General features: G+C 34.2%; 1 protein-coding gene across 4 annotated transcripts in view; it reads left to right on the forward strand.

The window, feature by feature from the left end:
• Window positions 1–25,900, forward strand: part of Dmxl1 (Dmx like 1) — a 131,476-nt gene that overhangs the window by 67,500 nt on the left and 38,076 nt on the right. Inside the window, exons 26-35 of one of the 4 annotated variants that reach the window (XM_029471979.2) lie at window positions 3,008–3,084; window positions 6,495–6,622; window positions 6,993–7,241; window positions 7,628–7,741; window positions 12,630–12,787; window positions 17,601–17,743; window positions 19,710–19,795; window positions 20,652–20,853; window positions 22,401–22,518; window positions 25,744–25,806. In XM_029471979.2, coding sequence (XP_029327839.1) covers window positions 3,008–3,084; window positions 6,495–6,622; window positions 6,993–7,241; window positions 7,628–7,741; window positions 12,630–12,787; window positions 17,601–17,743; window positions 19,710–19,795; window positions 20,652–20,853; window positions 22,401–22,518; window positions 25,744–25,806 — 1,338 coding nt within the window. The remainder of the gene's footprint in view (window positions 1–3,007; window positions 3,085–6,494; window positions 6,623–6,992; window positions 7,242–7,627; window positions 7,742–12,629; window positions 12,788–17,600; window positions 17,744–19,709; window positions 19,796–20,651; window positions 20,854–22,400; window positions 22,519–25,743; window positions 25,807–25,900) is intronic. The other 3 variants (XM_029471981.2, XM_021150434.3, XM_021150435.3) reach the window with 3 other exon arrangements.

Here is a 25,900-nt window from a genome sequence, read left to right on the forward strand (position 1 = left end):
GCTTCTTTCGCTTATTTTCCTGTATTGCTCTATAGTACAGATCCCTATACTATGTACTTTGTAGACTGAAAATTCATTTCCTGAAAACTGTGCTTATTTTCAACAAACTGCATTCCTTATTTAATTCTTACTTTATTATACTTATGCATTCATATATTTTATATATTTCTGTTTGTGTGTGCACACATGAGTGCTATAACTCATATGGAAGTTAAAGGACAACTCTTAGAAATCAATTCTCCTCTTATGTGGGTCCCATGGATTAAACTCAGGATTGTTGGCAAGTACCTTTATCTGCTGTGCCACCTTGCTGGCCTGTCAACATTAACTACAGGAGTCCATGTTATATCACATTATTTTTTTCCTTCTAAAGTACCTTTTGCTGCTTTCCAACTATTCTGAAATAGAACTGGCTTTAATTTGATTTCATTGTTGGCTCATCGTTTGTTTTGGTTTGAGCTAACTTGGCTAGTGTCTGAACTCATTCATTCATTCTTCCCTGATGGGCAACTAGATGACTGTAGGACAACCTTATTTATTTTCTTGTGGTTGACAAGATTTGAATATATGTGTCTCATCTTTAATCCGCCAGCAGGCAAGCCCAGTGCACTAAACTGGTCTCTCCAGAGGAGAAGATGTGATAGGATGTAGGAAACATGTAGTGGAATAGGAAGAGAAGAAGAGGGGAAAAATTTGTTTATAAGTAATTTGCATGTGTGACTCTCTTAATTATTATTCTTTTGTTGTGAAGAGACACCCTGACCAAGGCAGCTTATGAAAGAAAGGTATTATATTGGGTACTTGCTTAAAGTTTCGAAGGAGTGTTAGTCCATGATCATTATGGCAGGAAGTATGGTGGCAGGCAGGCATGGTGCTGGAGCAATAGCTGTGAGCTTATATCCTTATCTATAGGCAGGAGCAAAAAGAGAGAGGGAGATAATGGGCTTTATATGAGCCTTTCAAACCTCAAAGACCACCACAATTACAAACCTCCTCCAACAAGGCCATACTTCCTACTTCTTCTTAAACAGTCCACCAAGTGGGACCCAGACATCCAAATATATTAGTCTGTCTGAGCCATTCTCACTTAAACCAACGCAGTTACTGTGAAGTCTGAGTTGCTCAAGGATTTGCACTTAGTAAGCTACTGGATAGAAGAACTGACAGTATAGTTCCAGTCTAGGTTCAAAGCTTAGGAAGTTAGTTTTATTTTTTATTATTATTACTTTTTCTTTCTTCTTTACACTCCAGATTTTATTCCCTTCCTATTCCTATTCCCACCCTCCAACTGTTCCACGTTCCATACTACCTCCTCCCGTCCCCCTCCCACCACACCCCCACCAGACCTCTAAACTCCCCTGGGCCTCCAGTCTCTTGAGGGCTAGGTACATCTTTTCTGACTGAATGCAGACCTGGCAGTCCTCTGCTGTATATGTGTTGGGGGCCTGTTAGCAGCTGGTGTTTTCTGCCTGGTTGGTGATCCAGTGTCGGGGATCTTCGGGTCCAGGTTCATTGAGACTGCTGGTCCTCCTACAGGGTTGCCTTCCTCCTCAGCTTCTTCCAGCTTTCCCTAATTTAACCACAAGGGTCAGCAGCTTCTGTCCACTAGTTGGGTGCAAATATCTGCCTCTGACTCAGCTGCTTTTTTGGGTCTTTCCAAGGGCAGTCATGATAGGTCTCTTTTTGTGAGCGCTCCATAGTCTCAGTAATATGTCAGGCCTCTCCTTGAGCTGGATCCCACATTGGACCTGTCACTGGACCTTCTTTTCCTCAGGCTCTTCTACATTTCCATCCCTGCAGTTTTTTCATACAGGAACAATTATGGGTCAGAGTTTTAATTAAAAGAGCTCATATTTCAGTTACATTCTGAAGGTAGGGAAGGAAGGATGATGACCAAAATATATATATATATATATATATATTGTTTCTTATACTCTCCTCTTGATAGGTCTTCCAGTCCATTGGTGAGTGAGAGGTCAATCTGTTTTAATCAGACTACTGATTTCAGAAAAAACAAATTTTTCTGGAAATATCCTTAGAGACTCACTCAGGTTTATCCAAGTGTTTGTATATCTCATAGCCTAGTAACGTTTTATTTCTGATTTTTTTGTTTGTTTGTTTGTTTTTTACAAAAATTTCAGAGGTTTAAGAGCAGCGAGAGTAGATTTTTTCCAGGACTTTTGAGTTGTAAGCTCAGGTCTCACATAATACTTCTGTTCATTGGTTAAAGAAGTCAGAAGGCCATGACTGGAGAAATAGATGCTAACTATATACTGGGGAGAAAATACAAGTCATTGTTGTCTGCATCTTGCCATATTCAATATATGCTATTTTCCACCACAGGTAGTACTGACAGTAGAAGCCAGGAAGTAATTAGACTTCTATCTATGAATGCCCATTTTTATCTACATGAAAGACTTGTGCTTCATAATCAGATAATCTTGTATAGTCCAGTATGCTTTCTTGTACCTTAATCTTATTCATCCTTGTTTTATTATAGCTATCGTCATCTTAGGTTAGAATCCTTTTCTTCTTTAAAAAATATTTGACTTTACTGCCTTTCTTCCTTTTCCTTTTTCTAAAGTTTCCCTTTCAGATGACTATAATAGATGTTAGCATTTTCTTTGGCCTGTACATAAGTGAACTGTCATTTATTAATGTTGCTTATTCACATTTTGTTCAAGAGAAAGCAGGTCGAGTTTTAAAGAGTATGTTTTTAATACATGGTTCATATTGTTCTGGGAACACCTCTCTTTTGATTTGGAAAGAGAGAATTGGTAGTAGTTGTATATTTTATAATTTCTGCCAAAGAACTGAGTTTTTTCTTTAACATTTCTAAAGAACAACTTCAGTAGGCAGAAACTATGTTCTGAGGGGGAAGAGGGAGAAGAAAAAACAGCTTTCAGAGGCAAAATACTTTGCATTTTCATTTCCTTTTTTACAAAATTATGCCTTTTTTTTTTTTTTACTTAAAGTAATTATTCTGTGTGTGTTCTTACTTTTTCAGGTGTATGTAATGCATACTTTAGCAGCCTCACTTTCTGCTTGTATTTATCAGTGCCTTTGTGGTAGTCACAACTACAGGTAAATACCTTCTTGTGAAATTTAAGATCACTTTCAGTAAATAGTGGGGTTATCCATACATTATTAATTTAAAACTATACATAACACTGCTTTTCGTAACTGCAGAAAGCACATGACTGAGATGTTGAGTACTTGTTTTCATCTTTGAAAATTCATCTTATGCCTTTATGACAAAAGAATCAGAAGCCAGCTCTTGTTATTGTGATTTGCTTAGTTGTCTATAATTAATCACTGCCATCATGCCAGATACTGTGATAGACTCTGAGAACTGTAAAATGACTAAAATAGAAACAGTTAAATGAATTGATGTTAAATAATACAATATCATACTTGAGTGATTAGTTCTATAGTTTGGTATATAACAAAAAGCCTGAGACACAGGAGCAACTGACGTGAGATTGAAAATATTTTCACAGAATTTCTATTTAGAAATTTATCTTCATATTTCTAGTTTCCGTATAATTTCTTAAAATTCTTAAAATTGACATGCTGATGTATAGTCTAGCTTTAGTTCTTTATTCTGATATTATTTGGTTAAATATTATCTGACTTCTATTTCCTACTCTTAGAGACAGGTAATATAACTTGCATGTCCATCTCTCTTTTTTTTTTCCTCCAAATGTCATGCATTCTTTTACTGGTTTCATTTTAAGGCAAATCCCACTTTCATTTTCTAGATATTGATGCATTCTAGAAAATTCTGCAGTATTTTCTCTTTGGGCAGAGTTCATATTTTAGAATTTTGTTTTGTTTTGTTTTTCTTTTTACTGAAAATGTATTCTTTCTCATACAGTATATCCTGGTTACAGTTTCCCACCCTCCTTTCAGTTCTACCCCACACCCTCACATCCAGATCAGTTCCCTTTTTATCTCTCAATAGAAAAGAACAGGCTTCTAAACGATAACAACAAAACATAATAAAGTAAAATACAAGGAATTCTTTTTTTTATTTTAAGACTGCAGAATTGGTTTTTAAATGTATGCATATTGATTGTACATTTTTATGCAGTACAGTATGTTTTTGGTTTTTTTAAAGAAGACCATAAGTACCAGGTTTGTTGCTGGAGTTGCTATTTCTTCTTTGCTTTTCATATTTATTTATTTATATATTTTCCATTTGTTTTGTGGGTATTTTAATTTTGTTTGTTTGTCTTAATGTTTGAGTACAGTGTCTGTATATGCCTACATGCCAGAAGAGGGCATCAGATCATATTAGGGTAGGGAAATCAGTTTTAAGTCCTGTCCCGACTTCAAGTTCGTAGTACTTCCTGGTAGTACTTGTTTTACCTGTTAAGGCTAGAGGGGCCTTTTGTTTCTAATCGTTTCGGTTCCCTTCGTTGATAAATTGAGATTATAACAATTGAGCATGTGGTATCTAACCCCAATCATATATTTAACACAAGCTTCACTTCTAAGGCTCAGGGAAAGTCATGCAAGTGGAGGCAGAAAGGTTGTTCAGTGCTAGAGAACCCAGATTCCTGCTGCATGATAGGACTTCTAGACATAAGAAGGAAGCTGAAGCCACGAGATCTCAGCAATGTTGTGCCTAAACAGCATATAGAGGGGGATTTCTCACTACCCCACCTCTGCAGATGAAGATCTGAAAAACAGTCAGTGGCTTTTGAGATAGAATCAGTTTTCTCCAGGTACAAACCTCTTGATTGGTTATCCAGTCCCAACCCATCAGCCCTAACCACTAGTAGGACTCAGTAGATTGTATGTGTAAACACACACACACACACACACGGAGAGAGATACAAATAACATATAGCAATAATAAGTCATGAATTTGAGAGAGTAGGAGGGACAAAGGAAGAGTTGGAGTGAAAAGAGAGATAAGTATGATGTAATATGATGTAAACAGTACTTATGAAGTTCTCAAAAAATATTTTAAAAAATTAAATAGAGTAATTGTGGAGAGTCTTAAGAGTTAGAGACTATTATATGAGGTCTACCCATATCTTCACAAGAAGATAGATAGATAATTTTGTAGTGAAATGAGTCCATACCTCAATGTGCCTTAGCTTTTCCTACCCTTTTGATAGACGTTTTCTCAGTTGTCTAGTGAGTAGGAAGTTCTTAACTGGTTTCTGACTTCTTTCAGAGGGAATCAATCCATTGATAAAGAATTATGTACATCCATGGGTGGAGAGAAAGCCAGGAGGTTCCTATTGCTCTATGTAGTCTCTAACTCTTTTAATCATTTCTTCCATTTTGTACATTATCTTTGTGTTTTGACTTTAGAAAACTTTTTAAAAGTATAACATTCATTTTAAATGTTCTTGTAAGTTTGCTTCTGTGGGTGGAGATGTTTTGGTGTGTTTGTTATCTCTTATATGGCATCAGTTCTCATTTGTATTGGCTTTTGGTTGTCAGTTCATCTTTATAAACTGCCCATGGGCAATGACACTTTTATGTTTCCAACGTAGTTTCAGTTTTATTTCTTTGAACTGAGTTAATTTATGCAATTGAGTATTAGTTTGGTTTCATCAAAATGTTTCTATCTTCTTGTCATAAATCTTTCTACAGGCAGAGGGAATTTTTATTATTACCCTGCCATCTTAAATCTGAAAAATAAGGCCCAATAATAATTATAAAAGTCTCAAAATGTATGACCAGTGAGATTTGCCAAGTCTAACAGCTGTAAGGCACTATCATCTAAGTGTACACAATATAATCATTTACTCAATATGTATTATAGGAGTTTTTGAAGAACTATTTTCTAGCACATTTATAAGATCTTTTTGCTGCTGGGTATCAGAATGTTAAAATCCTTTATGCTAAGCTGTTATTTGTTTATCTTTCCATAAGTTCTTAAATGTGTGATGATTATCCTCTTTGCCTTAATAGTGTGATGTGTATAATTTCATCAACAACAATATGATAAAAACTAATTAGGTTCGATTCTTCCATCCTATTATAACTTTTATGGAGGTAGAAGCTGTTTTCTCCATTATATGCTAAGTGCCTGGTTCAGAGCCAGATAGTGGATGAGCTAGCCAGTAAATATGAAATTGAGCCTAGACTCACTTCATTTTTTTATCAAATAAGTTTATTTTGTTGTTTCGTTTTTGTTTTTTGAGTCAAATAAGTACCTTAAAGTCATACATGCAAGTTTGTTTCTAGTGGCCCAAAATGATGTGGGTTTTTTTCTTCCTTAAAATATTCCTTATCTTTCACTAAATAAATATACTTAGATACTTGTCAAATTTGATTTAGCTTAGAAAATACATGTAAGTATACTTTAAAGGATACTGTATTAATAGAATATAGCACTGTAGAACACATAACTTAGATATAATAGTACAATTCACAAATAAAATTTTTAAAGTATCATAGAAATTGTGTCTAAGAATGGGAATATTATATATGAAATTCATCTTAGGTTTAAATATTGTCTCCTTTCTTAGTTCATTTCAAACAAATCAGTTTACTGGAATGGTTTATCAAACAGTACTTCTTGCCCATCGACATTCTTTGAGAACTGGAAGTTTGGATGAATCAGTAACTCCCAACACATCACCAGCTCAATGGCCAGGTATAAATAATTTACATATATAAGAATTATTTTTTGAAATGTTATATGATAAAAAGCAAACTTGCCTTAGTTTTACCAGTTGATGATCATTGTTAAATATTGATAGCATTGACACCATTGTAAATTCAATACATATTCTTCAGTTGTATTAAATTTTTATCTATGAGATTTTACGTAAGTTTATCTGACTTGAAAAAATGTTTCATCAATTGCTCCTAAACCACAATAATAATCTACTGGTTATGAATCCAGCAGAAATGTATTTAATGTTGATTGAGTGCATTTTTTTAAAAACTCAAAAAGTAGAAAAATGTATTTAATTTTTTGTCTTGTTTTTGATAATATTAGCTAATTTTCTTATTTGTCCTAGGAATAAATTGTCTAATTCAGCTTTTGAATTCCTCTGGTGAAGAAGCTCAGCCAGGACTTACAGTCTTGCTTTGTGAAATTCTCACAGCAGTATATCTTAGTCTGTTCATTCATGGGCTGGCAACACACTCTAGTAATGAGCTATTTCGGATTGTAGCCCACCCCCTAAATGAAAAAATGTGGTCTGCAGTATTTGGTGGAGGAGCACATGTTCCCAGCAAAGGACAGACAAACTCAAAAGCCTTATCTGGTAAGTTTTCATTGTCCTGTTGTGCACTCCCCCCACAACACCCCGTCCTGCCTCCCATTCTTTCCTTCCACTCTAACCTTCCTCTCAGTTCTGTCTTTATAAGCTGAAGCTTTATTCATTTTATGATAACTTTGTTAAATGTAATTACATCTTAATTTTATGTAAGAAAGTTCTTGTTGTATGAGACCACCAACAAGTACTATTGTTGTAAAAAATGAAGTTTTAAAGTTTCCTGTGCAGTTTTCAATCTTTTAGATACTCCTGATAATTAAACTATACAATGTAATTATAATGTCTCTTAGTACTACAATCTTTATTTCTTTTGAAAAACAGTTTGGTTTTATTCCATACCAAATACAGATTTTTTTCTCTTCTTTCTTTGGCAGGAAGGCACTTTGCTATGCCTAGCCCTCACCAGGTAGTGGTATTCTCCATGGAATGTGTGGGCTTTTCCAAAGCTCTTTCAGCCATCAGTTCTCATAGCCTTCCCACTCTTGCAGGCAAGATCTTAGCTTTAGAAATAGGCTCTTACAGTTTAGCTTGCTTTATGTTGTTGTTTTTCCAAGGGTTGCATACAGTGGGGTAGTTTGTTTTGTTTGGCATTTAAGGAAAATTTGACATATTTCTTTTAATCAAGCCATATTTTTGATTTAAAACAATGATTAGCATTTTAGAAAACTGTTTCTGCTCTTCCATTCTAGTTTCAAATTCTTGGTTTTTGATATTTTTTTTCTGTCCCTTAAACTGTAATATTTCTAAGTGTACAAAACCAAAAGAAACAAATGCTAGTGCTGATCATAGAAAATCACAGTATGGCTTGAAATGATTGGGAAAGCATTTCCCATGAGGCTGCTTTATGGTTTGCATATTATGACTGGCTATTAGAGTTTTTAAATTTCTAAGTGTTTAGAATACCATGAAAAGTAAATATTTTAAATAAATGTATCCTCTTACTACATATACTATATTTAAATAAAATTACAACAGCCACCTTTTTGAACTAGAAAATAATTTTCATGATATTTTTTAAATCTTTTTTGTGATTTATTAACACATGTGACAGTATTGGTTTTTCAGTTTTAAAGCTTGTCTATAATACTGGAAATCCTGCTAATTTATTGATATTAAATTTAAAAATTATTAAAATGTGTAAAATTAAATCGTCGAGTACAAGTTTGAAAACAATTTTAAATGCTTTTTAGAAGAAACCCTTGTCGGTACATATATAAGTGAAGCCCAGCAAGATTATCTCTGAATTTTAATCCCCTTCCTCCTTGCCCCCTTTAAGCACCGTACATCTGCACTTGTAGGTTTGGATGTTTATGATTTGGGAGTTCAGATGGATGATGAGGACTTACAGGAAAATAAAATTTGATTTGGATTTGTTACTTTTAAAAAATCATTGTGGCAGATGTAAAGAGAAGGCTTAACAGATAAAAGCACTTTTTCTTCAGAAAACCCAGGTTTGAGGACCAGCACCCATGTGGCAGATGACAACTGTCTGTAACTCACATTCCAGGGGAACCAACACTCTCTTCTGATTTTCGCAGGCAGGAGGCACACCAGGATTCACAGACATATTGCAAGCAAAAAAATGTACATGCAAGTGAAACATTCAAATACATAAAATAAACTTGTAAAAAAGTTTTCAAAAACATTAGAGTTCATACTCTGATAAAGAAATATTTTTAGACCTGAAGTATTATTCTATAATTGAAGAAAGAAAAGTGGTCATTATAAGCAGTAATGGCATATATTTTTCACAAAGCTATAATCCCATGATTGTAGAACAAAATTCTTGGCAACTTAGTTTCTACTTTATCCTCACATTGAAACTATTTGCTCATTTATCTGCCACTCTGTTACTTTTTAATCCATATACTTTCCCCTTTTCAACAGCTCAGGAGAGGGAGGATACAGCCTCAAATAGACAAGGATTAAACTCCTGATTTTTAATGCTGAGAGTCTAGCAAATTCAGTTCATAATTTTGAGGGAACTTCAGCCAGCTTTGTTGGTACAGAGATCTTTTGGTATCTTGTAACTGCTCAGTCTTCTCTTGTGGCACCAAAGTAGCAATAGCAGAAATTAAGTAAGTATGGCTGTATTTCAGTAAAATTCAGATATAAAAATAGGTCTTAAGCCAGGCATGATGATGCATGTCTTTCAATCCCAGCACTTTGGAAGCAGAGACAGAGAGATCTCTATGTGTTCACAGCTAGCCTGGTCTATTATATAGTGAGTTCCAGGACTGCCAGGGCTACATGTAGTGAAACCTTGTCTTCCCTCCACACTCCCAAAGTCATTTTGTCAGCCCTTAGGTAGGAAGTTTGCTCTTCTATTGGAAGGTCCAGTGCAGATGTAGTTGCTAAACAGACTTCTCTCTGTCTCACCTGCTATTGATATACCTACTATACTTGTCTACGTAATGCTTTTGCTCTGAATTAAAATTATTTTCTTCTACCTTTTCCCCTTAAAATTATAAATTTTAAGTGCAGAGTTGCTTATCAAATTTACTTGTTTGGTAAAATATTAAACATTTTAATTTTCACAATTTTTAAGTTACTTCCCATGATATATTTATCATAAACTAAAATTAACAACTGTGAAATTACCTTGATTGTATTTTTCATATATCTGAATTCAACAAAAAAATTTCAAACCTAACAGGAGTTAAACTCATAGATCATTAAGTTAATGATTAAGTAAATAATTGTTAAATTAATTTTGGCTCTATTTTTAATATATTTTAGAAAAATAAAATTAAGATTCCAGTTTTATTTCTATGAAATACTGAAAGGGATAAGTTCTACTAGACAATGTTAATATATGCTTTAAGATGAAAAGTATAGTGTTACCTGACCTTAGCTCCAGCTCGTTCTTTTTCTTTGAAACTAAAATTGAGCACAGAACCATGTGCGTGTGAGGCAAGCTTCTACCACTGAGACACATTAGTAGTCACAGTTCTACATATTTATGCTGAGCACAGGTAAATATGAAGAGCCTTACACAAAGTTTAGGTTGATTCTTATTTATATACTAAGATTTGTTGTTTTGGGCAAAAGTAACATTGTATAGTTGTACATAAGAATCTTCATAAATGTTAATACTAACCATTCTCAAATAATCAAAAATAATCAAGTAACCAAAAATTATCTTATGTTTATCCTTTTGGAGTGGGGATATGACAACCAAATATTGAAAACACAGTTACCTAGTTGTAGAGTTAGATGTAAACATATCCAACCTAGGTTATACGTTTACCCATCTTTGCGCACTGAGAAACTGGACATAGTCACAGAAGTCACACCAAGTGCACCTACATGATTATCAGTTGATTAAGACAGGTATTTGGTTCCAAAACTAATCCAGTTTGGAAGGGAACAGGGAGGAAAAGAGAGGAATAAAGGGAGAGAATGGAGAGACTGAGGGGGAAGGGAAGCACATTGTGGAGTAATGGCAGACAGAAATAGCCTGTTCTGTGAAGCAGATACTCTGAAAAGCTGTTGACCAATAGCATCTAGGAGAAAAGAGCACAATGATGGCTGCTCATGTGAAATAAAACTCTGAAATCTTAGTTTTAAGCACATTCTTTTCTTTTTCTTTTTTTTCTTCTTTTTTTTTTTTTTTTTGGTTTTTTGAGACAGGGTTTCTCTGTGTAGCCCTGGCTGACCTGGAACTCACTTTGTAGACCAGGCTGGCCTCGAACTCAGAAATCCGCCTGCCTCTGCCTCACGAATGCTGGGATTAAAGGCGTGCACCACCACGCCCGGCTCAAGAACTGTGTTTTTAAGCTTCATGTTACTTCTGGATCCTATCTGGCTTTTCCCCATCCTTGCATGCCTTTCTTTTTTATTAGTTACACTTTACCCTCTCCATTCCTCTTAGATAAATCATAAGGCCTATATCCTGTTTCTATTCCATTTTAGTTTTAGAATGTGTATTAATATATACAATGTGTGTATTGGAAACTTGATTGTAGATTATCAGATGTAAGTAAATGGAAACTTTCATACAAATCTAAATGTGTAAACATAATTATTTAATACCTGAATACCAGTGGAACCACTAATGTATAATATCTTAGAATATTAATATGTCATTCTTTCCTCTCTTCCAAAGTCATATAATTACTACATTAAACTCAGGTTATTGTTGCTTGATATATTGCATGTGCATGTTGTATTTTAAAGTTGAATAGTTGCAAGTAATAAATTAAAATTGTAATTATGGCACAAATACTTAGATCATTTGGGGAGGTAAGTAAATCTCATTCGAACCATTAGAGGAAAAATATTGTTATGTCTTCATGTGAACTGTTTGCCTATTAGGTCATGCTTATGGTTACAAGATCCTTGTTTGTCTATGACTTAGTATTGATTAAGTATTTCTATATCCTATGGATATGTAGCTCAGAGATGCAGTAGTTGCATGGCATGTGCAGGCCTTGGCTTTGATCACTGGCACCATATAAATCTGTTTTAGAAACTCCCATATAATTTTTACTTTCTAGGGCAAATACTGAAAGAATGGTCTCTAACTTTAGAGGCTTGAAAAAATTGACACAAAGATAGCATTTTCTCTTCTGTGTAATTCTAATGACTAGAAATTCTCTCTCTCGCCCACTTATAACAAGTATAATTTAATTATGGAAGTTAAAATTTTCCAATAAAAATATTTTAAATGTATAATAAGACCAGTTTGTTCATGAGCAGTCTGAACTGTGGCATTATTTTTGATTTGTATTTCATTTGTCTTTTTATTTTTTAAGATTTATTTATTTTATTTATATGAGTACGCTGTAGCTGTCTTCAAGTACACCAGAAGGGGTCACCAAATCTCACTATAGATGGTTGTGAGCCACCATGTGGTTGCTGGGAATTGAATTCAGGATCTCTGGAAGAGCAGTCAGTGCTCTTAACCACTGAGCCATCTCTCCAGCCCCATCTATTTTTTCTCTCTCTCTCTTTTTAGAGCTTGTTGGGGGTAGTTCACTGGTAGAATATATGCTTGCATGCTTAAATCTCTAGTTCAGTGCCCAGCAAACCCCTACCCCCTAAAAACACAAAGTAAAAGGATTTGGGAAGTTGTTGTCATAATCCTAACTAAACTGTAGGGGGAATTTTTTGGTAGGCAGATACTACATCTCTTATACACTACATACAATAGATAAATAGCCATTCAGGTAATTTTGGACAAGATAGAGTAAAAGCACAGGTTGCTATACAGAGATGTTTTGCCTCCTTCCTTTTGTCTGCTTTTCATCTGCTCTGTACTTTCATAATCATATTTTAGCTTTTGTATCCTATCGTAGTTACATTTAGCTTTTATCTAAAGATGTTAATTGGAGGTAGTATTTCTAATAATAATTTTTTTCATTTCTTTACTAGTTGAAGGAGAAAAACAAAACAAACATATTAGTCCATCAAAAGTGTCTGCCAGAGAATCTTCTCCTGTACCTTCTTCCTCTGTGAATCAGGAGCCACCTGCAGTCAAGGAGAAGTTCATCCCACCTGAACTAAGTATCTGGGACTACTTCATAGCCAAGGTAATAAAACATCACTACACAGAAGGATGTAATCAAATGGGAACAGTTGGGTTTAAAGATAAATGATTAGCTCTTGGTACTTCTAAGTATTTTCCTATGCTAGTTTTAAAATTTTTAACTTGTGTCAAGATATTCAACAATATAAAAAGCAAGAAAAAACTGAACTATTTTAATTATACATCTAATCAGCTTTTAAGGGAATATATATATATTATACACATTAGGCCTCTCCACTTCAAACTAAAGTTAAGTAAGATAAAAAGAGTAGTTAGTTAACATCTTAATATAATACACTTAATACTGGCCCAGAATCAAGGAGTCAGCGTGTTCTGATCGTCTGTTATCCCTATTCAATTTCTGCTGCTTTTCCTTTTCAATCTTTTTTTTCCCTACAGTCTTGTAAATCTAACTTAGAACCTTATATGAGCTTTGTACCACTAACTCCATAGTACCTCATTCATTTTTAACATTGAGGCCACCCTGAATTGTTTTACAGATACAAATTTTTATTTACCAGCATTTAGTTAAATAACATTATTATCTCAACTTTAACTTTCTACACTAAATTACATATTTGTAATTGCATAAAACGCAGACTTCCCTACTGGCTCTTCATTCCACACATCACTGTGTGATAACAGATGCATGCTATGATAAGCGAACGGTTACCTTACTTCTTTCAAAACCCTTTAGTGTCTGTGATTCATCTCACATACAAATAACATAGCATGTATTATTTTGATTTCTTATCTCCCATAAGATATTTTATAATCAGAAGAGGGAATTGGCAACAAAAATGAAAGATATAACAACACAATCCTGAAAAGTAATAATACTAAGAAGTCATCTCAAATTAAATTGAAGTGATATAAAAGCTAATTGTGAATAGTAACACTGGTGATAATTGAAAGTTTATGCAAAGAGAATTTAGTAAAGCTAGTCAGCATAAGTATAGAAGGGAGTGTTGAAGAAAGAATGAAAATATTTCAGATGTCAAAAACTGTACATTAAAGGTACAATATTTAAAATGTAAAGAAGTGGGCTGGAGAGAGAGCTAAGGGAATAAGAGTACTGACTGCTCTTCTAGAGGTCCTGAGTTCACAACCATCTATAACAGGGATCCAATACCCTGTTCTATTGTGTCTGAAGACAGCTGTAGTGTACTCATAAACAAAAAAAAATTTTTTAATGTAAAGGAGTGAAACTTACCAAGTTTGTCAGTTTGCCAGTATACAGAAAAGGTACCTTACATGCCATGATTACATATGAATAATGCAAGTACTTTTTGATCTACAGCTAGTTTACATGAACAAAAAACTGTAATCATACTGTAACTAATATTTCAATCATGCTACATCAGTTTTGGTTTTACTGCTTTCTGTATTTCCCCAATACATAGATAGCCAAAAGTAAAGTTTTTCATTTCTATTTATTTTTATATGTTATTTCCTTTAATATATCTTTAATAATTTAAAGTTGAGGTTTCATTTTTTTAAAGCTACCTTCATGTTAAATAATGTCAATGAACTTGTAAGTTAAACCTTTTAGTTGTACATGGTTTGTGTGTGCGCACGCGCGCGCGCTTGCATTTGCATATCAATGCTCTGGTATGTATGCATGTGTAGGGGAGTGGTACACATGCACATGTATACAGAGAATAACATCTGGTGTCATTTTTCAAGTGTTAACAACCTTATTTTTGAGACAGGGTATCTCTCCCTAGCCTGGAAATTGCAAAGTAGACTAGGCTTGCTAGACCTTAAGTCCCGGGATCTACGGGTCTCTGCTTCTCTAGTGCTAAGATACATACCACAACACCTGACCTTTTTTTACATTGATTCTGAATTTATTCCCTGTATTTACATAGCAAGCAACTTAATAACTGAGTTATTGCCCCAGCCTCCAACTATACATTTTTAGAAGCTATATTTGTAAGTGTTACAGCTTGGATGGGAAAGATATCCTGGCATTTAGTAGCAAAGCAATACATCAAATCACACTGCACGACAAACCTCACACAAGACATTTATTGGGTGGTAAAATTCCAAAATCCCAGGAGGGTGACTGCTTCTGCTCAGGAGAGAAACAGCAGAGAACTGGGCTGAACACATGGTTAATATAGGGTTTCTTGGAGGGGAGGGAAGCTTTCGGGGTGGCTGGAAGTTAGAGGGATTGTGTGGGCCTGATTTTAGGGCAAGCTCGAGGACTGGTAGGATTTTTTTTTTTTCCTGTCCACTTTCCCACCTTGGGACTGGAAAAGTCCTTTATATCCTTTCCTGCTGCTTAGGTTGGTGTTAGTGGTTGGCAATATTTCTTTTTTAACATGTTAAAATATAGCTCTGTTGAATTATTTTTTAAAATGGTCTCCATATAATATATAACAATCATTTGTGCCTCAATTTTTAGGGAAACACTAGCTTACATAATCAATTACAGTAGAGTGGGTGAGAAACATTTGAACAGATCTGCAGAGGACTGGAGAGATGGCTTAGTAGTTACTACTGCTTACTGCTTGTGGTGGTTTGAATAAAAATGGTCCCCATAGGCTCTTAGGAAGTGGCATTATTTGAAAGGATTAGGACATGTGGCCTTGTTAGAGTAGATATGGCCTTGTTGGAGGAATTGTGTCACTGGGTAGGCTTTGAGGTTTAGGAAGCTCAAGCCAGGCCCAGTGTCGCTCACTCTTCCTGCCGCCTGTGGATACAGATGTAAAACTCTCATCTGTCACTCTTGCCTACAACAGCACCACACCTGCCTGCAAACATGCTTTCTGCCATGATAATAATGGACTAAACCTCTGAACCTATAAAGCTTAAATGTTTTTCTTTATGAGTTTCCATGGTCGTGGTGTTTCTTCACAGCAATAGAAACTCAAACTAAAACCTAAGTTTAATTCCCAGAATCCTTGTCAGAGAGGTTACCGCCTGTAACTGCAGCTTCTGGTAATCCAGCCCTTTGTTCTGGCCTCTGGAGGCACGGGCATACATGTAGCACATCCACATACATTTATACACACGTACACATTGTCTTAGTGTTCTCTTCCTATGAAGAGATAGTATGACCACATCAACTCTTAATAAAGGAAAACATCTAATTGGCATGGGGCTTACAGTTTCAGAGGTTTAGTCCATTATCATGGCAGGGAGCGAGGCAGCATGGAGGCAGACATGGTGCAAAGGACAGAGATTTCTGTATCCAGATCTGCAGGCAACAGAAGAAAGAGCCTGGTCCAGACTTGGGCATTTGAAACCTCAAAGCCCACACCCAGGGACACATTTACTACAGCAAGGTTACATCTCCTAATCTTGTCTAAACATTCAAATTTATGAGCCTAAGGGAGCCTAACCACCACATATATAACATAAAACTCTTCTCTTTTAAAAGAGTTAAAAAAGAATAAGAAAACATACGATGGAAGAATCTTCTTGTCGTTCAGGGCTATGTATCGACAATAACATGGATTCCTTAATCCACCCAAAAGCCAGGCGCAGAGCAATGTACATACTAACTCAGTAACCATGCACAGTTGTTCCCAGGGTCTTTTCAGCTAGCCAGTCCAGCTGAAATCATGAGCTCTAGATTCAGTGAGGGAATCTGTCTCAAAAGTTAAGGTGGAGGACAATGATTAAGACACCCAACAGTGACCTTGCCTCCACATGTGCATACCCACACAAATAGACACACACAAAAAAATTATTTTTAAGCCATAAGAACAGTTTCATGAGAAGCCTTTAATCTCACATGTAATCTTTCAGTTATGGATCTCAATGAATGGATAAGGTTACACATTTTACTTCTGTAATCTACTAACGCTTAGAATGCATTGATGTAGCATAGTGCATTCTTAGCTGTCTTAACCGTTGCTTTTGACAAATACTTTTGTTAAAGGTCACAGAACATTTTTATTTTCTTCCTAATTATTAACATTGTTTTTAGAATTTCTACTTAATGATCAGTTTTTCAGTCCTACACTACTCTACAGAACAGGGGCTATTTCTACTGCTTTTTTATGTTAATTGCCAAATCCCTCACATTTTCAACATTTAGATATTTTCCAAACAACCTTATAGTAATTAACTTTGGTCTAATCTCTGATGGTCCCACTCCACTGGCCTGTTAAGCTTCATGCATCAGAGATTAGATAATGTAGGAAATTTGTCTCTTTCTTCCTCTCTGTCTTTATTTAATCGTTGATTTTGGAGAATTGTTTTCTCTATATATGAGATTATTGTTTAGTCAGACTTTATTAGCCCAGTTATTATTTTTAGGCTGGTAACGTTTTTTTCCTTTAGGTTTTGCTTAAATGCCACTTGTCAAAGAGGCCTTCTGTGGTCAGCTTCCACTTTTCTCCATCTTTACTTTTTTCTTTGTAACATTTAATATATAAATTTTACTTAATTTTTTAGCAATTTGCTTATCTTTACCATTAAAATATAAAATTCTTTATGATATCATTGGCTGTGATTCTTTTAAACATTGTACTATCAAGCCAATTTATTCTTGCAAATGCTTGTATTTTCCTGCACTTGAGAGGTTAAAGCAAGTAGGTCACAAGTCTAAGACTGGGCTGCTTAGAAAGACCTTGACAGAGGAATGTGGGGTGGGGCAGATCTATCTCAAGTAGACTTGTGGGGCACATTCTGAAGAATCTTTTTGTTTACTGAGTGAATAGATAAAATCTTATTTCAAAGGTATACTGTGGTAAATAATAGGTACTTTGCTTACAGTGAAATATTCACAAATGCCATGAATTATATGTTTGAAAGCATCAAATCAGATATTTGGGTGATAATATATATAATTTTTCTTTCAGCCTTTTCTACCACCTTCCCAAAGTAGAGCAGAGTATGATTCTGAGGAAAGTCTAGAAAGTGATGATGAAGAAGAAGAGGACGATGATGATGTTTTGCCTTCTGGTCTCCGGCTCCATGAGCATTCAAACTCAAATTCATTCAGGTACTGTAATGTGAAATAATTTATTGATTTATTATACACTATTTAGTTGAAATTGCCAAATTCTTTTCTAAAACAGTAAGTTTTCAATTAACTTTTGTTTATCTCTTGGTAAATCATTTTAATTTCTAGCATGTTGTACAAATCTTCCATATTAGGCTTTGATTTGGGCCCATAAGGTAAATCTTAAGACTTTAACTGTGAACTTCAAATGCCTGTTGATAGACCTCTAGTTCTAGATGTCTTTAAAAAGCATCTGTGATTATAAAAATCTTTAAGTATTCACTATACTCAAAAGCATTTTGAAAGGTTCACTGGCTTTATATTCATGAGTGATCTTATTCATATGTTTACATTGGAGCAGCAATACATTTTATTAAGACATGGCATCTTAATGATGAGTTAACAGTAGTTTGAAAGGAAATAAGCAGATTTCTGGACCAGTAAATCTTTATTGAAAAATTAAGAGATTTTGCTTTCTAGTGTATTTTTTTCCTGTCAAATTAGGTTTACTTTTTGACTATATAAACATATGTATGACTCAGAAGCCAAATTGTATAGCCCAACAATTTAAGAAGGAAATCTATTTAAAAACTGGCCTGAACTGGAGATGTAGCTCAGTTGTAGAACATTTTCTTAGATGTGTGAAGCCCTGTGTTTAATCTTCAGTATTGGATAAATGGAAGGGTGAGGGGAAGATGGCCAAAAGACGTGAATAGATAGGTATTTCTCTAAAGAAGGCATGCAGATGACTGATAAACACTGGAAAAATATTCTGGTTATTAGGGAAAGGTTAATGAAAACCAGAGTGGGAAGGATGGTATCTTACACCCATTAAGGTAGCTACTACAAAAATAACTAAATGGCAGTATTGGCCAAACTGGAGGGAAATTAGAGCCTTTGTGTTCTTTTGGTCAGACTATAAAATGGTACAGTCACTTTGGAAAATGATAATGTAGTTTATTTAAAAACTTACTCTATTGTATAAAATGTTAATTCTGCTTTGGATATATACCAAAAGACTTGAAAGTAAGCACAAACATGTGGTTGTACATCTAGTTGACAGCAGGTTAAAGGCCAGTGGATTGAAGCAATTTAAGTGTCTGACAGGGGGACTGAATATGCAAAATGTGTTATGTATGTAATTAGAAAATTATTTTACAAAGGAAGAGAATTCTGATTTATGCTGCATCGTGGATGAATTTTGAGGGCATTATACAAAGAGAAATAAAATAGTGTATTTTAATTCTACTTTATAAAATGCATGAAATGGTCAAATTCACAGAAATTGAGAGAATTATATAGGTCCCATGAGAAGTTGTGCAGAATGATGGTGGTGATGGTTCCAAAACAGTGTGCATGTACTGCTTTGAGAAGGTTACACTGCTAAACTTTATAGTGTGTGCATTTTGCACAATTGATAATTTAAAACTAGTACCATAAGTCATAAACATGTACTCAAAATTAAAGATGGAGAAATAATTTTAAATTGGACTATAAAAAAATATAAAGTCAAGCGCCTCATTTCTTGTTTCTACTCAGTTTTCTCTGGCACTTGCAAAGATAGCCATTTTTACTAGTTTCTATGTCCTTCTGATTACAGAAATAAGTACCTCTGTATTTCCCCTGCTTTCTTACATAGAAGACAACACAATCATATATGATGCTCTGAAGCTTGCTGTTCAATTACTGTTGCACACTGTAGTTTTATAAATATTATACTTCATTTTTATAGTTACCTTAAAATTGCATCCTTGAAAACTATCGTTATTGTCTCCTGACAGGCATTTACATTATTTTCACTGTTTTGGTTAATGCTGACATGAATTATTAGTTACATGTGTATATGATTTAGGTTTTGCAGATGTGTATCTTCAAACTAATTCCTGTTAGGAAATTGTTGCGTTAAAGGATGGCATCATTTATAGATCTCATGTAAATCTTTAATGGGGACGTTTTTTATTTTTAGTTGGTCTTTGATGAGATTGGCTATGGTCCAGTTGGTGCTCAACAATTTGAAGACTTTCTATCCCTTTGCAGGTCATGATCTTGCAGGTAATAAACATCTTAGTATGGCTCGATGCCAATTGTTATTCTTTATGTGTATTCTAAATAAATAAAAAGTTTAAATGAGTTTCTGTAGTAAAGGATGCATTTCTGTCAGGTATAAACTATTTTTAAATGTTCTTACCATACCTACTGAGGAGGGAAATGTTTGAGAAATCAAAGGCTCTGTACATGATATTATTATATTGAGACTGTATCTCTACCTGGAACTTAATACTAAACCTATAAACCTTCAAGAATAGTGATGAGTTCCACAGTAGGAGATGGTTGTACAGAAAGTAAGGAAATGTGGTCTTATGCGAGACATTTCAGCTGTGAACTGTGTTTTAATCATACACTAAAAAGTAAACCGTAAAATATCAGTTTAATGATAAAAATTTTGTGACTATGTTGGGATAATAGAGGAAGGAAAGTTTATATTCATTCTATTGTAATAAATCAGTATGTAATTTTCAGAATTATAAATCAAGACCATTATTAAATGTGAATAGATAAACAAAAATAGTTAAATTAGTATTTCGTTTCATGGTAAGGATTATATAAGCTTGCTTATTATTTTCTTTTTTAAACAAAAATTGTAGATGACAGTCTGGCTTGTTTCAAAGATTAAAGTACTGAATTTTTCTTTCATAAACATTTTTGTAATCTTCAAAATCATTTTCATGTGAAATTAAATTCATAAGTAGTAATGTTGAAATAGTCATATAGACTTTATGACATGTTTTCTTTAAAATATCAGATTCTGTGCCCACATATTCTACTATATTTTATTAATATCTTTTGCTTTCTCAGAAACATTCTATGTAGAATATCATCATTTATCAATTATGTTTTTGTTTTTTAGAACTACCAGTTAGTTCACCTCTTTGTCATGCAGTTCTAAAAACTCTTCAGTGCTGGGAACAAGTTCTTCTCCGGCGCCTTGAGATCCATGGTGGACCACCTCCAAACTATATCTCAAGTCACACTTGTGAAGAGAGTGCGTCTGCAGGCCCTGCAATACTCCGTCACAAAGCTTTACTAGAACCTACAAACACTCCTTTCAAGTAGGTTTTACCGTGGATATTGTTTTGTTGTTGCTTTATTGTTATTGTCTTAATAATAATAATAAAGAGTTTTGGAGACTCAGGCTGTCCTTGGGTAGTGTTTAGAGAAAAAAAACATACTTATAGTCCATGCTTAACGATTTTGTTGTTGTTGTTTGGTTTTTCGAGACAGGGTTTCTCTGTGTAGCCCTGACTGTCCTGGAACTCACTCTGTAGACCAGGTTGGCCTGGAACTCAGAAATCCGCCTGCCTCTGCTTCCCAAGTGCTGGGATTAAAGGCGTGTGCCACCACTGCCCAGCAATGCTTAACGTTTTGTTCTAGGAACATGTCTGTGTCTTCGGTGTAATGCTTGTAGGTTATCAAACTTTTGTTGAAAGTCCTGATAGTAAGTTAAGTATTGTAGGCTTTTCAGGATTCCTTGTTGTGACTAGTTAACTTTGGCATTGCAGAGTGAAAGCAACCACACAGAAGATGTAATGAAGGAGGCTTGGCTATGAGCCGGTAAACATGAGTTTTTCAAAATATGGGGCAGACTAGCTAGATGTAGCTTGAGGCGTGTACTTTTATTGAACTCCTACTCTGCAATAGAATAAACTATTCAGCAGATGTTTTACTATCCAGGAGAAGAAAATGATTGACCTATAAGTAAGTTTATACAATACTTGTTTTATCTAGAAAATGTTTTCCTGAATAAATGTATACTTAATAGTGTATTTAGTTCTTCAATGTCATTACTTCTGTTCTTGCAGAAGCACTTTTGGCCAGGAACATGAAGGTTATAGACTTACTGCATCCATAGACACACTAAAACAAAACAAACAACAAAAACAAACAACAGAAACACTCTGCTTCTAGTTGTCGTCTAGGAGACACTACTTTTTAAGAAGTTCCTTGTCCCTAGTTTAAGGTTCAGGAAATTATGGCCAACCCCTGTTGCCGAATTCAGCCCTATTCCTGTTTTTTGTCAGTAAAATTTTTTTAGCCTATAGCTACAAATACCATTTTTATATTAGGATAAGACATAAAATAATGCTTTACAATGTCAGTAAATGCTTGTATAAGAATCTCTAGTGCAGAATCCGTTATGCTCTAAATCCTAAAACATTTTGGATGTCATATCATCTCTTCAAAAGTATTACATTTTAGCCAAGCATGGAGATGCATGTGTTAAGGAGGCAGAGACAAAAAGCAGGTGGGTCTTTCTGAGTTTGAACCTGGTCTACACTAGTGAGTTCCAGTCCTACCATAGTTTTACGACACTGTCTCAAAAACCACAAACCAAACCCAGAACCAAAAAACGTTCAGATTAGTGATGGTCAACTTGTCTGCTTTCCCACTGCAGTGACAGACGAACAGGAATCACATTGTCCACTAGTCCTAAACTATCCGTTGCATGATCCTCTGTGAGAACGCTCTTTGGCTGCTTTCTTAGGTCATGAGGTGTGATCCTAGCCAATTTATTCTAATAAACACTGGTACAGTTCTAAGGACTTGGGAAGTTAATCAGAAATCTTTGAGGTAAATAATTAATGCACTGTACCTACAGATCCAAAAATCACCTCGCACTGTCTGTGAAGAGGCTTTGGCAGTACTTGGTGAAACAGGAAGAAATTCAAGAAACTTTTATCAGAAATATATTCACAAAGAAACGATGTCTAAATGAGGTTTGTATATGTTAAAGCTCTTTACTATTTTATTACTAAAGTTTCATAGTATTATATAACCAATAAAATAATTGAAGTTTGCCTATCTTTGTGCAAATCCATTTGATATCATAAACTTTAATTAATGTTTAGAGAACTATGTTAAAAGTAAAGGAACAATATCTTTGCATCATGTTCTTGGAGCTTTCTCCTCTGAAGTGGATATTGAGATGCGAGTCTGACTCTTGCATATCATGTTATACATTATATGATATATTATATCATATCATACATTATATGACCAGTTACTGAAGAGACATTTCCTATGATTCTCCTATGATAGTTAAAAGAAGTCCATCTTAGAGTTAGTTGAAACTGATTTACCTACAGGAAACATTTTGAATATGTGTATTTTCTCTTTTTGTGAATTATATATCAATAAACGAAATTTTGCAAATCTAAAGAAGTCTATAATTAAACTGTAATAGTGTGATTATACCTTGAAATTTCTTTTTCTTTCCTTTTTCTTTTGAGAGGATTATTTAGTTCAGAGCTACTAAAAAAATACATTTGATAACATGAAGATCTTACCATCTGTAAATAAATGGACATCATTTTTCCTTTCTTCATACAAAATGTTTTGTAACTAATAGTTATTAGGTGAACCTAAACAGTAGACACAGTTGTAGTTAGCCAGTTATTCCTCTGAGGTACTTGAGTTTTTTATTTGAATTTTTTTTGAAATTATAATGTACTTATATCATGTTCCTCTCCCATAGTAACAAATCATAATAAACAACTGGATGGATATGTTGTTACTATTTGCTGTGACCATACCACAAAAAAAGAATATATAGTACTTTTGCTAACTTGGAATTTAAAAGTGAATACTTTGATTGCATATTAAAATCTAGGCAGGCATAAATGCTGTTTACTTATTAATATAACTGTAAAAATATTGTTATATATTTAGTATATGCATTATTACTAAAACAGTTCAAGAAAATGGAAAAATACAGTTAACAGTAAATATGCTAGACAAGACTATATAACTGATTAAACTGATAGGTAGAGAGGTATACTTTTTTAAGATATGCTTTTCTAAAATGAATTACAATTTACAGCTTTCTTATGTGGTCTCTAAGGATATGCTACATTGTCCTAGGTGTTAAATGCTCACTCAGCTTGCTGCTTCTCTGGTAGTGTGCCTTTGACATGTGTATGCACACTGGGTTGTCCTGGTAGAAACAGTTGTACAACTCTGCCATATTGCATAAGAATAGCAGTTAATTTGTACATTGTTATCTAGTTTATATTATGGGTGTGGAGTTAACATTTGGTTTAATGATTTTCTAATACAATATTGACTTTTTAAAATTGGTAACAAATGTTTTGCATTTTCATGTTGTATTGAGCCCACAACTAAGTAGTCATTGCTGTATTCTGTATCAGGGGGAGGATAATGGAACAGAGTTTTAATCATAGCTTTGTTTTGAGCTTCATGATAACTTCTGAAAAACAAAACTGCTTTTGTTAAAGTTTTTTTAATCAAAAGCATGAACATAAGTATTAAATAATAGCTTCTGTAACATCAGTAAGCTAAGTATTTTTCTGAATTTTTTTAATCTACAAAGCAACTGTTTAAGTTCTTTGCAATATTTTTTAAATAAATAACTTAAACATTAGCACAATCGTTGAAAGTTTTGAGAAATTTATTGTGTTTGTATTGTAAAGGAAAATGAATTTATATATAGCTGACTAAATGGAGGCAGGGGTGACTCCTGTTCTTCCCATGCCACCTTCAGCTGTCTTATAATTTATAGGAAGCCATGGTACAGAACTAGCCCAAGTGTAAATGTAGCTGTGAAACAGGCTAGCCAGACCTTTCCGAGGATGGAGAGGGATGGAAGGAGATAGACAGGTCAAGGCCCCTGGCCCAGGTGGGCTCCACTGTCTCCCATTTTCTCTTTCTCTGCTACACACACAGATTTTTATTCAAGCCTGGGCTAAGGAGAAAATGAGGTCTTGAAAGATCCCCTTTTATGAAAGAAAAAGACCTTGGGTTTTATAGGATGTAGAATTCCTACTCACTTGCCATCCTGGACTTAGCCGTAAGAATTTGTTATTCCCTTGTAGTTTTACTGCTGATTGTGATACTCCTAAAGAGATTTTAATAAAGGAATGTGAAAAAAAAAAACCAATAAAAACATAGCTTGGATAGAGTTAAATAAAGTCTTAAATTTATAGAGTTGATAGAAAATAATCTTTGCTAGCATTTGGGTTGCCTGTTTTTGGTATTCATAAAATTGCCTGTTATGTATTATTTATATTAAAATGATCATTAAAGCCATGGTGAATTTAGTTACTCAGAAGACTGATAAATGCCATGGTCTGCATTTTGATGCTATTTTTTTCTTTCTTTATGTGATTGAAAATGAAAATTTACCATTTCTTTATCTAACTTCATTTCTTTATCATATCTTAAAATTCTTATGTATCTCAGAGCTTTTCTTTTCAGTATAATGTAGTTTATTGGACATTCTTTTAGTTTTTAACTAAAATTTCTCCCAAAGTGGTTGTATTTATTTGGAAGTTAATTACACATGGTTTGAGGTAGGTAGGCTATTAAAGCCATACCCAACAAAAGTTGGATTCAACAGTTAACATCTTTGTTCTTTATCAGTTGTATTTTTTGAAAACTTAGAAGTCCTGACTAAGCTTTTTCTTGGACCAGTCTAATGTCACCTTTGTGTGAAGATATGCCTCCAAGCAAGCTACCAACTATTCCTGCCAACATGCATAGGAGGATTGGAAAGATAGAGATTGGGATTTTCTACTTAAGGATAATTTCTAGAGGAATTATATGTCATGGAAATAAGACAGAAGTGTTTAAGACAATAGATTGACTTTGATTTTTAGTTGACATCAGAAGCTCTGAATTTACACATATAAAGTACCTTAGATAAAATGTTTTAATCTCATCATTATAAAACAAATGAGTTAAAAAAAATGTGCAGTGAAATAAAATTTATAGTGGTAGATAAGGAATTTTGAGCCTTTAAGATTTCTTACTCTCTAACCATATATTCTCCAGCATATATTTTTTTAATATATGAAATTTAAGAAGATATTATTCCCATATTCTTTTTTAGTAATTTGGTTACAAATATAAGTTTATACCTCAGTGTTGTGCATGTTACAACTCATCTTTACTCTTTGACATGTGATTATTCTTTCTTAATGAAGTCATTAGAGGACAGCAGTGAAACCATCAAAAATTCTATGATGGAGGAGCCAAACATCAATAAGGTACATTAATGTCATTCAACTGAAATTAAAAATTGCATTCTTAACCAGAACAAAAAGAGATTTGCATTTTGGTTTTCAACTGGACTTGGTTTCC

This window comes from Mus caroli, unplaced genomic scaffold (assembly GCF_978045245.1).
Source record: "Mus caroli unplaced genomic scaffold, Mus_caroli_1 scaffold_19, whole genome shotgun sequence".
NCBI lineage: Eukaryota > Metazoa > Chordata > Mammalia > Rodentia > Muridae > Mus > Mus caroli.